At 44.3% G+C, this 15403-nt stretch overlaps 2 protein-coding genes across 6 annotated transcripts in view; one reads left to right on the forward strand and one right to left on the reverse strand.

Moving 5' to 3' along the window:
• The window catches only part of PCB (Pyruvate carboxylase), a 52129-nt gene extending 42427 nt beyond the window's left edge, over positions 1-9702 (forward strand). For all 5 annotated transcript variants that reach the window (XM_075700237.1, XM_075700241.1, XM_075700240.1 and 2 more), the window contains 4 exons: positions 184-363; positions 3781-4029; positions 6588-6731; positions 8033-9702. In XM_075700237.1, coding sequence (XP_075556352.1) covers positions 184-363; positions 3781-4029; positions 6588-6731; positions 8033-8290 — 831 coding nt within the window. In that variant the 3' untranslated portion in view covers positions 8291-9702. The remainder of the gene's footprint in view (positions 1-183; positions 364-3780; positions 4030-6587; positions 6732-8032) is intronic.
• Ced-12 (engulfment and cell motility Ced-12) lies at positions 9613-14887 on the reverse strand. Its single transcript, XM_075700250.1, has 2 exons — positions 14055-14887; positions 9613-13471 (listed from the first exon to the last, which is right to left on the reverse strand). The coding sequence occupies exons 1-2, from the start codon at positions 14616-14618 to the stop codon at positions 11840-11842; spliced, it is 2196 nt and encodes a 731-aa protein (XP_075556365.1). The 5' UTR covers positions 14619-14887; the 3' UTR covers positions 9613-11839.
• Between the last annotated feature and the right edge of the window lie 516 nt (positions 14888-15403).

The following is a 15403-nucleotide window of genomic DNA, read 5'->3' on the forward strand; positions in this document are numbered from 1 at the left end:
CATGGCTTCACAGTGTGCAGTGTGTAACCATGGTGGTCTCTTTTAACTTTATAGGTGATATCCTATTAAGGTAAGAGTAGACAGCGTAATGAGCTACTATGAACCGCAGTGCATGACTGTTTCTATTGATTGTATGTGGAAGAGAGGTCTGCATTAAGAGTCTTGCCCCCCTTATCGTTTCAGGTGACACCCTCTTCGAAGGTTGTCGGCGACCTGGCTCAGTTCATGGTGCAGAACCAGCTCAGCAGCCAGGACGTGTTGGATCGTGCTGAAGAACTGAGCTTTCCCAGCTCAGTGGTGGAGTTCATGCAGGGCCACATTGGCGAACCCTATGGCGGCTTCCCAGAGCCACTTCGTAGCAAGGCCAGTTCCCTCATTGGCTTTAAACTGGCTTGTTTTTCATAAGACTGAAGGGCTTCTCGAATGGAGCATTGAGATGTTCGTGAATTCATGCCACGGAACAGCATATTGCAAATCATTTGTATCTATGGCAAATCAAATTTGTAGCTTTGTGTTACAGTAAAGTGGATGATAATTTCCTTCTCATGAACAGCATGCACTTAGGAGGAAAGGGAAGACTTCACTTTCTTTATGTAGCTAAGCAACATCACATAGTTGCGGATGCTACATACTGCAACCCCAGCCCAAGATCTTAGAAAGAAGATATGCATGCAGATGCACTTGCAGATTAGTTGTTTTTTTTTTTTTATTACCAGCTGTCTCTGCCTAATCTGTTGCATCTGTTTGCATCTATTCGCTGAAGACAAACCAGATACAAGTTTTGAGAGTGGTTGGAGACAATTTCAAAAATTGTTTTCTTATTTAAAACAAAAATTACTTTAATAAAGCTTCTTCAGTTCGGAAAGAATACAGTGCACCATCACAGGCATTATTTAGCGTATCTTTACTAGGACCGCCTCAGTGCTGAACTGGTGGCTAAACATAGGCCAGAAATGACTTTGTGTGTTTAGTGACACATGTGCTCACTTCTGCACAATATATCTGCCCCAAAGCATTTTTCGTGTAAAGCATGGTTCCTGGATAGTTAGCTTCTACAAAGTTTGCGTTTCTGTATGAAGCCATCTTTTTGAAGAAAAAACAAAACAAAATGTGGACCAATTTTCATACCTTTAATTGATTATGAAAAATTGAGGAATGGCTAATAATCTATGAATACAATGTTAGGTGTAAGGCCCTTTTTCAGTCTCCTGAGAAAACAATGTGTTTAGTTTCTGATTAGTCAAACTAGGTTTTTGGCAATGTCTGTTGTGCATATTTTCGTGCCTTTACAAGTTAAGGTGGTTTTGGAGCTGGTGAAAAAAATTAAAAAGAAATTATTTCATGGAATTACTTTTCATGTTGTACGCAAGCATCTAAAATTTTCACAAAGAAATTGCAGATGGTCTAGCGCCAAGGTTTGTGTACTTGTCATGGAATGACCCATAAGTAGTGATAAATAGCAAGCACCATTTTTTTTACTTTAAGAGGATGCTTTACCTCAGGAGCTCCTATCTAAATACATACGAATGGAAAAATAATTTTTCTTGGCATCCAGTCTGTGCTGACCTTGATGAAGTCTGTTGCATTTAAAAGCAAAAGTTAAAATATGTCGATTGTAGCTAGCAGATGTTCTACAGTGAAGCTGTTTGCCTCTAGTTGGTCAAGATTTTTCGTGTCCGTCAGCAAAAAAAGGTTGAACAAAAAAAAAGTGCATATCTCCTTTGGTATAAGGCATACAACACAATCTCGGTATTCATTTCAATAAAGAAAAGCACAAAACAAGCTTCAAAACCACATGATGGATGATAAGGCAAGTGGGAAAGGGGCAACAGCAGCATACGAATCAGTAAGTGACCTCACCAAACTTCATATATAAAAGGGAGACCTGCCTACCAACTCATTCAGTTCATTGCGAGATCACTATGGGTAGACCACACAAAGTTAAGACGCCGAAGAGCCGTGTGAATACGATGAGCATCGAAGAGTGTAAAATCGTAATGCTCAATAATGGTGTCGTCCTAAGACTAGGCAAAACAATAAAACATTTCGTATCCCCATCAATGTCATTTGAGTGGTTTTCTAATGGCTTTGTTGGCCATCCACTTTTGCAGGATCAGGATGGCGAGTCAGTTTTTTATTTAGGCCATCAATTCGGAAGTATTCGCCACCGCACAGTAAATTGAACAGGCCTCAGGCATTGACACTGAGACTCTTGCGAGTTGGGGCACACCCTATCCCCGCCCTCTTACACCGGATCTATCCGGAAATTCAAACACTTGCACCCTTTGCTCAGACTTTACCAACTTAGATTGTATGCTCTGGCGGTGCCCCGTGTTACGGGGCGACGAAGGTGCTACGTCGTCCAAGTGGGAGGCTGCCCTACGCAGTCCCAATTTCGAATCACAACTATGGGCAGTCCAACAGGCCTGCAACGTGGCGGAGAGGCTAGGTCTTTCTGTCATGACGTGGGAGCAGCCCGCTACTTGTTAGTGCAATTCCCGATGGACCTTATTAAAGTTTGTCCATCCATCCACCAATTCTTTTACAAAAGTTACTGAAAATCACAAAATTAAAGAAAATAACAACTGAAGAATGAAGTTTACAACCCTATACCTCAGCAATAAAAAACAGTATTGCAGTTCTGCAACGTGCACCTATGGTTGTGGTAATTGATGTAATACAGTAGACTTCCATTACCTGACATTAACTTGACTCCATTTAATTCGATCCAGTTAACTAGGTTCTGACCAAAGGTCCTGGTCGGCGCCCATGCGTTTCTATGGGCCCAAACTTCCATCATTTCGGTTATAAAACTGGCCTTCCACAGCTAATTCGAACTTGACCTGACAACCCGCATGTGTGTGACCCCTATGGTGGCCCCTTCAGTGGCAGCGTCTGTCTCTGCAAAGTTTAGGGGAATGTGTGCATTGAACACGCATCAAAATCTCCTACGGAGAACGCCTATTTTAGACCTGCCCTAGGAAGATATTCAAGCGATAACTGGAGCTCACAATGTCTTATAGGGTATTTACCAGATTCCAAGGTACAACTGTCTTTTTTTCTTGTTTTTAGAGAAAATTGAGCCGGAAATTGCCTGCGTGACGCAATCGGACACGTAACAGAAACCGCCTTGACAGCGTGTGTATGCTTACCCCATAGCAGAGATGTACTCTGGCGAAGCTGACATTAAAAACTATGCAGCAAAGCTGACTTTAAAAAACCGGTTACCATCATGCAACACATGTTTGACCTTTGCCTATTTTTCTTGCTAAAATATTGGTTACACATTAGATGGCTACTTTTTTTAATGACTAACGTTATTACTATGTTACTTTACTACTTTGGACACATAGAAAGTGGGCACTCATTTGATGCACGGGCTTGTTAGAATAGGACAAATACTGCCAAATGAATCAGTAGTGTGTGTGTTTTTTTTTTTTTTTTGCATCTTGTTTAATTTGACCCACCAGATCATTTGATCAAATTTGCCAGTCCCATTTTGAAAAATGCAAAGCCATAAATCAATGTTTTGCTTTATACAGTCGGTAAAATTCAGACTTCTCTCTAATGTAACATATTTCTTTGAAAACGATTCAGCGGTTATTTAATGAGGCATTTCTGCATTTTACATCTATTTGAATTGGTGAAATCTAAGTTGCCCCAAGGCAAAGCCTCCTTTTAAGTTCCTGATGCATTGCTGTCATGTAAAAAAAAAGAAGAAGAAGAAAGAGCTCATCTAGGCAATTCTTTTTTTTTTTTTCCCTCTTCCACATTCAACAGATCCTGAAGGACATGGCTCGCATCAGTGGCCGCCCTGGCCAAAGCTTGCCTCCGCTCGACCTTGGTGCACTGAAGAAGAAGTTGGTCGACAAGTTTGGGCCCAGGGTCCGTGAAACAGACGTGATGAGTGCTGCCATGTACCCCAAGGTGTGCGACGACTTCCTCAACTTCCGCCAAACCTTCGGCCCTGTTGACCTCCTCGACACACGCGTCTTCCTTGTCGGACCACGCGTGGGGGACAACTTTGAGGTGAGTGAACACCTTGAAAGTGGAATTGCCAAGCAGTGCCTCTAGAGATCAGGGGGCTCTCTTTTCCTTTTCTTTTTTGTTGTTTAATTTGGGAAATTAGCTGCAAGAAATGTAGTAAAAATGATCAAAAATAGACATCAAATAAATGCATGCAGCCCCACTTGATGCAGGTGTTGAAACAATTAGTTTATGCATTTGTTGTCCATTATCTGTCGCCGCCATTTGCCAGAAGGTGCTGATAACCTTTGTACATTGCGGATTTGCTTTCTTGGATAAGCATGAAAATAGACTGCAGGTGGGAGGCCCCTCGATCTTAAAATAATACAGTGAAATCTTGATAATTTGAAATCTCTTAATTCAAATTGATGGATAATTTGAATGCTATGCTGGTACCCGCAAGGTACTATGTATTTGAATAGAAAAAATCTCCCGCAAATTCAAACCCCAAGAACCACGCGACTTTTATTTTGAGCAAAATGTCTCACTCCCATATCACCGCGTTTCACATAAACCCGAGCCAAAGGTGAAGGTTCGATGCGTTGCTAGCTAGCAACCATAATGCCGTAAAAATGATAAGGAAAGACGAACCGGAGCAAGCAAAGCAGCACGCACCCTCCTTTCCCATCTGGCTGAAAAGGAGCAGGAAGGGAAGCCCCAGTGTGCGCTTGATCACGTTACGTTACCACTGCTCGCCTATGCCCCCCTCCCTCCTCCTCCTAGTGCGGCATGCTTGATCATGCTACTGCTGCACTGCGCTCTCAGGTCACGTTGCTGTGTGCTCACCTGCGCCTTCCCTCTGACATTGATCAAGTGTGCACTTGATCAACGTCGTCTCCAACATTGGGCATGCGTGAGTATGGCACGTCAGGTCACCATCCTTCTGGGCTCACCCTCGCACGTTTTCCCTCGCTAACAATTCTGGGGTTTTACGTGCTGAAACCACAGTATGATTATGAAGCACGCTGTAGTCGGGAATTCAGGATTAATTTTTACCACCTGGGTTTTTTAAAATGTGCACCCAATGAACATACACAGTTGTATTTGCATTTTGCCTCCATTGAAATGCGGCCACTGCAGCCAGGATTTGATGCTACGCCCTCAGGCTAAGCAGCGCAACACCAAAGCCACTACGCAAGGAGCAACCTTATCACCCTTGGACTTTATACGGAAGCTAAGCTTCTTTCGGCACATGTCATTGCACACTAATGGAGGAAAGATAAGACTTTTTCAAGCCCAGTGACGTTTGGTTTAGCGCGCTCTATCGCACAGTTAATCAGGCACTATATTTCAAGGGGCTCTTCTTAGTTCAAACTCTGTTTTATTCAAATAAGTTTCCGGTCTCCTTGGAGTTCAAATTAACCAGATTCCACTAAATTAACATTGCATTTCTGACTTGTCGTTTTATTTCATTAAATGAAGGTGGAAACCTTCCAAACCCTAGGAAAAATAGTGGCAAGCATCGGAGCACCCTGTACATTTCACTACACCGTGTATTTCTACAGCCCAGTTTTGGTTTTGGTACCTAGATGGATGTGTCGTGACATCCTGATACATTGGCTTGCTCCACCATCCCCGTGATTGCCGAGGCTGCCACATGTGAGCGCAGTCAGAATAAACGTATGCAGCACTTAAAGCAGCACTCGTGCCTATATTTTATGAGCAAGTCATCATACCTTAACCTTATCGCTACATGGCGTCAACAAATTTTTCTCTCTGGCACCTCGAGGCCAATGTTTAGTATCAAAATAAATACTGTCTTACAAGTGAGTGTTTCCCAGGCTTCACACTTGCCGAGTGTCACCCTTTTACATGCAAGAAACATATGATAGAGCTTCTGCAACTTCTAAAAAACTATGTATCACTACGTTCTTAAGGTGCTTTTAAGAAAGGTATCTTTCTGCAGTTCGCTCACAAAGCAAAGCATTGGCAAATCAGTTTTGCGGAATTGCACAAAGCGGAGGAAACATCATGAAAAGGAAATGACATTTGGGTGGATAACAGTTTTCCATATCAAAGCAATGCATTGTATCACAGTAGATGCAGTTTAAGGGAAGCAGCTATCCATTATTCCATTGGCTTGTCATTGTCCAACCATATGCAACATACATCTGTTATGGATGTGTGCTAGCCTACCTGTACTGCTAAATATATGCCGTGCTGGGCTACCGAGCTCAGTCATTAAATGACTGGATCCTTACCAAAGGGACCCCTGCCCACTGGAAAGTCATACACGGCAGCTTGCTTTTATACCTGTTGAAGAGCGAAACAATCAACCTAATCTAGGCACCTCGGCGAAAGCACCACAGGTGATTTTTCTTTTTAATAAACGTTTTTCTCTCTCTCTTTCATCATGTTTCTGGCTTTGTTAACGAAGCCTTTTACTCTTATGTGGCTTCACTTCCTAAGCTTGCACTTTGTATTTGTAATGTAGTAGTATTTCATTGAGGCAGGCAACAACAGGAAATGTTTTTAATGTATCAGTGTAGCCGGTGCCATAGAATCTGAGGTGCGTTTTAGTTTTGAATTCTTTTCTTTATTTGTGTAACCTTATATTGCAGGTGACAATAGAAAAAGGCAAGACACTGCACATCAAGACCCTGGCCGTGGCTGCCGATGTCACACCCACTGGCGAGCGCGAGGTCTTCTTCGAGCTAAACGGCCAGCTGCGATCTGTCTTTGTCAAGGACAACAGTATGAGTGAGGTGAGCGACTTGTGCTCACAAAGAAGGAAAATGTGCTTCGTAATTGCTTGCTCAACAATATCAACAATCGTTATGTTGTATGCCGACCACATGTGTTAAGGAAAAATTCAGATAAACTTGGAACCCTGACAAGCACTTAAGTTAACCATATCTATCCTAACATGCACAGTAGCCATTAATGTTGTGTTCAATCATTTGTGGATACAGTGTCATTCTTGTAGCAGTGCTGACTGCTTCTCTGTCATACGTCACACGTGGTTTAGTAATGATTTAAGTTGTATTATCTAAGCTGCAACTTCTTTCACCAGTGAGCACTCACAGACACTGAGCAAAGTACAGCTGTTCAAACACTTTCTATGTTGTTAAGTGCTATATACCAACTTTGGTAAAAGCAACAGGGAACAAAAAGCTTTTGTGATGGGGCACTCTATTTTGAAGAAAAGTATTTTACACTTAGTCCCAATCTTTAATTTTGTTATATACTTTTGGTGGTGAACCACCACACAACACACACTGCCATTTGGTGGAGTGGAACATGAGCCATTTCATTGTGCTGCAAACTTCGTTAAGAAATGTTGATGGTCGATAGCTCAATGTTCTAAAACTGCAATGCGCGTTGGGCTATCAGGGATCGCTTAATGGAGGACTCGAGAATGATTTATGTGATCCAAGGTTCTTCATTACACACCAAAATTGTTGCAGAAAGGGTCACCAGTGCAAAGAAAAGTGCACAAACAGGGAGCTGTACACACACGCTCACAAATAAAGACATGCACACATACACACATGCATACAGGTGCTGTCTTGCATGTTGTACCAACTAGTCCAAGTTTTAATCTTGTTCAGCAGACATTGGTTCTTGCATCTTCACCTAGTCAAAATGCCATGACATCACGCTCAGCTGTGGAATTCTTAAATTCTGAGATTTTACGTGCCAAAGCCACAGGTATGATTATGAGGCACGCCGTAGTTGGGGGGTCTGAATTAATTTTGACCACATGGGGTCCTTTAATGTGCACCCAATGAACATACACAGGTGTTTTTGCATTTTGGCCCCATTGAAATGCCACAGCCGGGATTTCATCCCGTGCCCTCGGGCTAAGCAGCGCAACACCAAAGCCACTACGCTACCACAGCGTGTATCCTACAGAATACTTCAGCCACCATGGCAGGTGCTTCAATAAAAAGTCTCGAACTATGTGGTTTCTAAAAAGCAACTGTAAAGTGTGATAATTTCAAGTTAAACATTCTAATTATCGTCTGTAGATCTACTCATTGCGCCCTCTTTCACGGTTTCGCAGGACATTGTGGCACAGCCCAAGGCGGACAAAGACGTCAAGGGCAGTGTGGGCGCCCCCATGCCAGGCACTGTGGTAGACATCAAGGTCAAAGAAGGCCAGGAGATCAACAAGGGTGACGCCCTGGTTGTGCTGAGCGCCATGAAAATGGAGATGGTGGTGCAGGCGCCCGTGGCTGGCAAGGTGAAGAAGATCTACATCACCAAGGACATGAAACTCCAAGGAGATGACCTCCTGCTTGAGATTGAGGAGGCCTCGTGATCTCGTTCGGCAGGTCACGTGGAAAGAAGCCCTTTTGTTTCTCATGGCCCACGTCTTCGAGTGACTTTAATGAGGAATTATTTATCTAAGCCAACATTCCGATTGGCTAGGCACTCGTCAAGGAGGCTACACGATTGATGGCCGGGTACAGCTTCTGTGGGAGAACCTGCCCGACAGTTCAAGCCGGGCTACCCTTCCATCGTTGTTCATTCATGCCATGTCAATTTCTTCTTTCCTTCTACCCCTATGGACGGGATACCGGTGATGAAGGCATGCATTTCCGGAGTGACACTTTTTAACAGCTTGGCTTTGAGTGCTGCTAGTAGCTTTTTAGGGCGTTGAACAGGTGCGCTGAACAGGTGCGCTGTCACATATCAACCAAAGCGCACTAGTCTTCTGAAGCAAGGCAGATGCTCACTGTGCACAATCAATGTAAAGCAGAGCTAGCTTTCAAGTCCTCTTGGCCTGTCCTTAGGTTTGTTTAACATGTTTACTCACAATTCATAGGAGCTAGTTTTTAACCTTTTGTTGTTGTCCATTGAGCTTGCCTGCCACTTGGAAAGTGATGTCGGAAAATGTTCAACTAGTTGACAAATGTCCCTTTCTTGATTTAGTGTTTGCCAGATATAACAATTGGCTGCATGAAGGTGTACACCAGAGCCTGCTATGCTTTAGCCTATAAGCCACTCTTGTGACATCAGACTCGCTTACCACCTGTATCAACAGAAATACTATTTCCTGTAGGCATTATTTGTGTGTATATAGCCTTACAATGTCTGCCTTTTGCAAGTATCTGATTGTTAGGCAGCATCGACATTATTGGCAGTTTGTACCACTTTTTATAGTATGCAGTCAGTTTTTCCTTTTTTTCATTTTATGTTGCCACTAGACAACACACATTCATCCATTCATGTACATTTTTCAAGAGACCTGAAAGTATTTTTGCAGGTTCTTCATTTCAGTCTGTTTTGGAGATATTTTGTTGTCGAGGGCCCTTTACAGTTAGACAGGTACTTTGAACATTCTGAAAAATCTCATGTCCTTAATGTAAGCTAGGGCATCGCAGTGTACTTTTTTTATTTTTTGCTCATATTTGTGTGTGTGTGAATGCTGTACAAGCATCACTTCAGCACCTAGTTCTCCCAACTTTCCCCAAGAACTTAATTCAACAGCCTTAGCCACTGCCTCGGTGATCTATTTGTGGGACAGTACAGCATAGGAGCACAGTATTTCGATGTGCTCACGTTTGATAGTCAGGAATGTGTGATAATGTGGTCTTTCAGAGAGTCTTCCAAGAAGGTACATGGAGAGATAGCTATACACGTTATTTTTCATAAGTCTTTATTTTGATTGGTCTTCATGTGCTCTTGCTGTATATACTAATCACAATAAATAAACGTCCAAACACATTGCGTGCTGTGCTCTCAATAAAAAGTGAAATTGTCATTTGGTGCCAAGTTTATACAGGTGAAAAGTTCTGTTCCACGGTTACACTTCATACAGACAGCATGACAGTAGAGTGCTGCACTAATTATTCACACAGTATGGAAATGGGTTCAACTTTACAAGTACAGTTAAAGCAAAGGACAGTAAAACTGCTGAAGCAGACACAAACTTATTGCAATGCAATCTACAACCTTGCGCATGTTTTTTAAAGGAAACATAAGAAGACTAGTGTATGTAGACTCGAGCATTCATTTGTAAAACATAACACAATGCCAAGCATGGATAAATGCAGTCAGTGTGTTCTTGCGACCTGCGCAGGCATTGGATTGACGCTATCGATTGTGTCAAAAATACTATGGCTCAGACATCAACATTTTTCAACAGAAAGCATTGGTACCCTTGCAATTCGCTTTGCAAAGCAGTGTTACCGAGACTATAGGGATGTTTGCAACAGCCAACTTTCCGACAAATGTACAGTTGGGTACAAAAGCTCACAGGACAAAGGTTCCACGACAAAAGTGGGCTTCTGCATGGCACTTGTAGTTTAATGGAATTCGCAAAACTACTGCAGAGTGAAACATTGAACTCAATGCTATGTGCCGAGCCTTCACAGGAATGTTTTTATTGCATATATCGTGGCCCATAAGCTTTTGTGGCCAAACGTAGAGTATGGTCGAGATTTAAAAGGAACACGTGGGCCATAATAGAGTGGGCGTACAAGCAACAGTTAAACTTTATCAGGAAGAAAAGAACAGCAATACTAAATGTCGCACTATATGCTCAGGCTTGTGTGTATAGCACGTGGCTGGACCCTGCAGAGCACCAGCAGCAAAGAGAACTCTGCTTTCAGTGTCAACTCGCTGTTGCAGGCAAGGGAGCCTAGTAGTGCAGGATACTGTAACAGGATAGCTGTTCCACCCCCTTCAGACCAATTAACCGCACCGGTGGTGCCATCAAACATTTACGTCAGGTAAAAACAGTTAGGCCCCTCTCGTTATCCCCAGCAGATAACAAAAGGCAGCTGAATACTTCTCTCCCAAGGAAGAACAGCTTGCTGGTGTTAATGCAGTTCCTTTGACTCGGGGTGGGGGAATGTGCCAGTCACCTAAAACCTGGGCCGGCATAACGTACAACTATTCCAATATGCTTTTATTCCAAATCGGCCATTAGCCCTTCATGATAGGTATATTTTGAAATATATATTTTTACCATAATTTAAGTCCAGTTTTTAAACCAATAAAGTTGGTGTTGGGATCTCTTCCTTTAAGTGTGGACCCATTAAATACAGATGGGATGATTCAAATGTGAGTGCCAGTTAATGAAAATTTCAGTTAAAGTTTGGTGGAGCAAGTGTCAAGTAAATTGGGGTCTCTGCAATAAAAGATAGGTTCACATTTGAACTGTCCCATAGATACTTGTCCACAAAACTACAAAAAGTTTTCATAACTGTTCTCAGAAATTTCATTAGTTCACAATACAAAAGCACTAATACTAACATTTTTCCACAGCACTTTACAACAAAGATGCTTTGTACATATATGAATGGAAGACAATTGGAGGGTATGACAGTGAAGCATATGTTTAAGGATGCCTTAGAAAGAATATAAAATGAAAGCTAAATGTCCATGCTAATTTGTAAGTAAAGAGCATGCAAGAAAAAAGTAGTTCCAAGCCTTCTGTTTACAAAATTACTGATCATCAATATGTCCACGAAGAACAAGTACCTGCTAAATGCTCCAAAACAGCTTTCTACAACATTGACGTAAAATACTGTTCAACTGAGCTCATGCTCTTTGTCCGTATTTTTAAATACATGTCACTTAAATATTACTCTAGAATCATGTGATGGAATGTTAAAACAGCTCGCTATGTGGAGACCTAGTGCGACGAATTGCACTTTTAGAATGGTGCCAACAAGCAAAATGAAAAAATCTGCGATGAGGCTAGGCAGGAGATCGGAGATGAGGATTAGAATGAATGAGGTAAAAATGAAAAGAGCAAGCGAAAGCACTCGGTGAAAGGGGGCAAGCACATGAAATCTTCAGCACAGTTCATTTGAAAGTGACTGTACACAGGGTTGGACACTTATCACCATCTGACATACTACTTGAACTCGTAGCAGAAGTCAAAATTAGGCGGTTCCTTAGGAATTGGAGGAGGGCTCTCCGGGATGTCCACACCTTCCGTGTCCATGAGCCTCAGTTTGATCTCCATACTAAGCAGAGTTTCTAAGTCATTTTTTGTTTCCTTGCTGACCATCTTCTTGCCCAACAAGGCATTGATGCCATCTGTCCAGTAGTCAAAGATCTTTTCATTTGATGCTACAAAGTTGAGTGGTTCCTGGTTCGAGTCTGGTATGAGAGAAAATGCCAGCGAAGCTGTCGACTTTGCCTTGCGGGTGTCTTTCATGTACGGGCACTCACGGCCAGTTGCCAGACTTCTGATCTCGATCACAGGCAGCTTGTGCGGCAGCTCTTCGAGGCTGGGCATTGCGTTTTCCTCGCAGTCGCCGTAGTGGAAGACTTTCTGGCTCGGTGACAGTCTGCAGTACCAGAACTTGTCCTTGATTCTGTGACCCTTTGCTGAGTACTTGGTGAACAGTGTGCCTTCACAGAGGAACTGCAGCCTCTGCTGCTGGATGAGGTCCATTATCTCTGGCGTGACTTGTTCTCGTAGTTCGATAATGGGCTTGGCTTGGCTCTCCCACTCCTCCCTCGTAGACTGTTCCTGCTGCCACAGGTTCATGATCTCCGAGTAGGTAAGTGTTGCAAGCTTACTGCGGAACTTGTCGAGACTCATGAGAGGCGGCTCTGTGGCCAGGGCACGGCTGATCTGTTCCTGAACCACACTAAAGACCTTGATGAAGTCTTCTGTCGTTGCCCTCATCTCTTTCCAAGTCTTGTTTAAGAGCATGATGCCAATGCAAAAGAACTCTTCAAATGGATGGTCGTGTGTAAAGAACATTGGGTAGTAAGTCTTTCCTTGCTCTGTAGGGGGCTCACCAACCTTGAGGATTTCAGCCAGAAGCCGTGTCAGTCGAATGCTGCTGCGGCCAAAAGGGCACTCATGCTCATCAGCCCTGCACGAGTTCTCGAGAACAAACTTGGTGTAACTTTCTGTGTGATTTCTGGCAAAGTAGACCATGTTGTCCAATGCCAATATTCCAGGTGGTTCACTAAAGTCCTCAATGGGGTTGGTATGGTTTTGGAAACCCAACTTCTTGTAGTCTTTTGCATAGCCACCGCCTTTCCGGCCACCACTTGTAGTGCTACAAGTACCATCAGCTTCAACATCAAATGCAATGCGTCGTAGTTCAAGGATTCGTTCACGTGCCTCGGCATCATTTGGGTCAACACCAACACGTCGTTCCTCCAGCAAATTGAGCAACAATGTTTGAAGAACATAAAGCTGATGAGCCATTTCAGTGCCAACATGCTGTTGCGAACGTTGAAGGACAGCTGTAACAATGACGTTCCGGATGTGCCGCGAAGACAGAGTCGCTGCTAGTGTCTTGCGCTTTGTGGTGCTCTCGGCCTTGAGGAAGAGTGCATTGATCAGTGCCACGGCTGACTGCTGTATTTCAACTGCTGATGATTGCATGTGCATGATAAGATTCGGCAATGTGACCTCTTGGTCTACCATGGCATAGCGACCAGTGCCATTCAAGACGAGAGATTCCAGTATGGAGAGAGATGCCTGTAACGTCCTTGTGTCCTGAGTCGTGTTGACATTCACCTGCAGAGAGATAACACATGCTATGTTTCTTTCTTTTTCATTGCTACTGAAACTGGTAATAATGTAATGACATTGTACTTGTGAAAAAGTCACTCCTAAGATGCCAAGGGGAACTTCTTGAAAATAATGCTGTATTTTCGCAGTTAAGACGACACACACTGCAGCCTTGTTCGTTTTTTGCCTTAGTATCGTCTGCACTGTGAAAATACAGCTAGAGCTGTAGCTTTTCACTACAGCACAACATATACATGTGCACAATTCTAACGGTAGTTGAAGTCTAGGGTTTGAAGAAAACTCCCAACCACGTCCCAACCTTAGCTCGTAACGCAATAATTGCGATACATTTTTTAATCGCTAACGCAGCAGTTAGTCATGCTAAATCACTTCCCACAACCTTACTAATTTTAGTTCCGGTATGACATGTAAAAACACGTGCACAGGCAAGAACGCGGTGGCTCTGCGAAAATGTAACAAAACAAAACAAAAATGCCTCGGCTCGCGCAGTATGGCACGCGAAGCATGGCAGACAACCGTGTCTTTGGCTGAACGATAAGCGGTCAACGACGAACGGCTCGCTTAGTACCTGATTGGCGACGCGGCCGACAAACTTGGGCTCCAAGATGTCCCAGAAGACGATGCCGTGATCCATAAGTTCGACGAACGACTGCAAAGTCAGCGCCAAGTGGTCGCCCGTGTAGGTACCCGCTTCGACCATGTTGATGAGCAACTGGTGTCCCTGCTTGTTTATGAACTCGAGAGCGAACGTGTAGTCCGACGAAAGCCTCTGCAGACGCTCCAGGGCCGCCCGCATGTCATCCGGCTTGTTCGAGTGAAGTTTGTCGAGGATATCTTGTGCCGTCTTGGCGGGGCTGTGCGTCAGTCGCAGGACGTAGCCGTTCTTTATGTCGTTTCGGTTCTTCTCGGTGATGTAGGAGCGAGCGTTGTCCGAGAACTGGAGCGAGTACTGTTCAGGTTCGGCCAGCGCCCAGGTGTTGCACAGGTCCTGGATGATGGCCGTGAGTGGTCGCTGCTGGTCGAACTCGATGAGCTGCGGCACTTGCTCGTCCATCTCGACGGCGATTTTGACGATGTGCGCGTCCTTGATGGCGGACATCGTACCGGGCTTTGACTGACGGGCGCCTTTCATGGCGGGCTTGGGGTAGCGGCTGGTAGCCGCGCTTACGCAGTGCGAAAACGCGTGCTCTCTACGCTGTTAGTTGGGCGGATGTCGGCTTGCCGCCGCCGCCGCCGCTCCCACATCGACAGCAGAGCTCGGCACTTCGCTGGCGTCAACACCGGAGATCGGAGGAGGAGGGAGGATCGGGCAAATAACGGATTTCGTTGGCTTCGAACAATCTGTGTATGAGTACAGCAGAAACGGAACCAAAACAAGGCTTGTCGCACACCTCTTGCTTTAAGGGTTGTTTCCAATATTTTCACGGTAAGTTAAGTCAGCAACGCTCAGTCGCATGTCTCGCTTCATTGTCTATATGCACGGTGCACTTTCGAGTGCGTGGCCTGAGGGGAGCTGCGTCGAAGTTTGGCTTGCGAAAGTCCTGAACGAATACGCATGCTTGTACTTCGGGGGAAGGAACAAATCACCAACGGTTACGGTACTCCCTAAAGCGAAAGTTGAGCGCCGCACGATCAAGTTTTCATTTCGTGATATATTGTCTGGCGCGGACAATGTCTTGTGCGGCACGTTGTAAACAGAGCGAAGTGTGGTGCTACTGTCTAGCTAATCTGGACAATGCCTCATCTGGAGATCGCGATAGGCAGTGTGCGGGTTACGCGTGGGCACTGTTCACAGCAGCCGCCGCAGACAGACCTGCCAGACGACGCGCGCTACTCTGGCGCCATCTCGTATCCATTGTGGCCGCAAAACGCTTTTCTTCTCACATGTACGACCATTGCATTGGTACGACCAATGCC

The sequence above is a fragment of the Dermacentor variabilis genome, chromosome 7, assembly GCF_050947875.1.
Source record: "Dermacentor variabilis isolate Ectoservices chromosome 7, ASM5094787v1, whole genome shotgun sequence".
Taxonomy (NCBI): Eukaryota; Metazoa; Arthropoda; class Arachnida; order Ixodida; family Ixodidae; genus Dermacentor; species Dermacentor variabilis.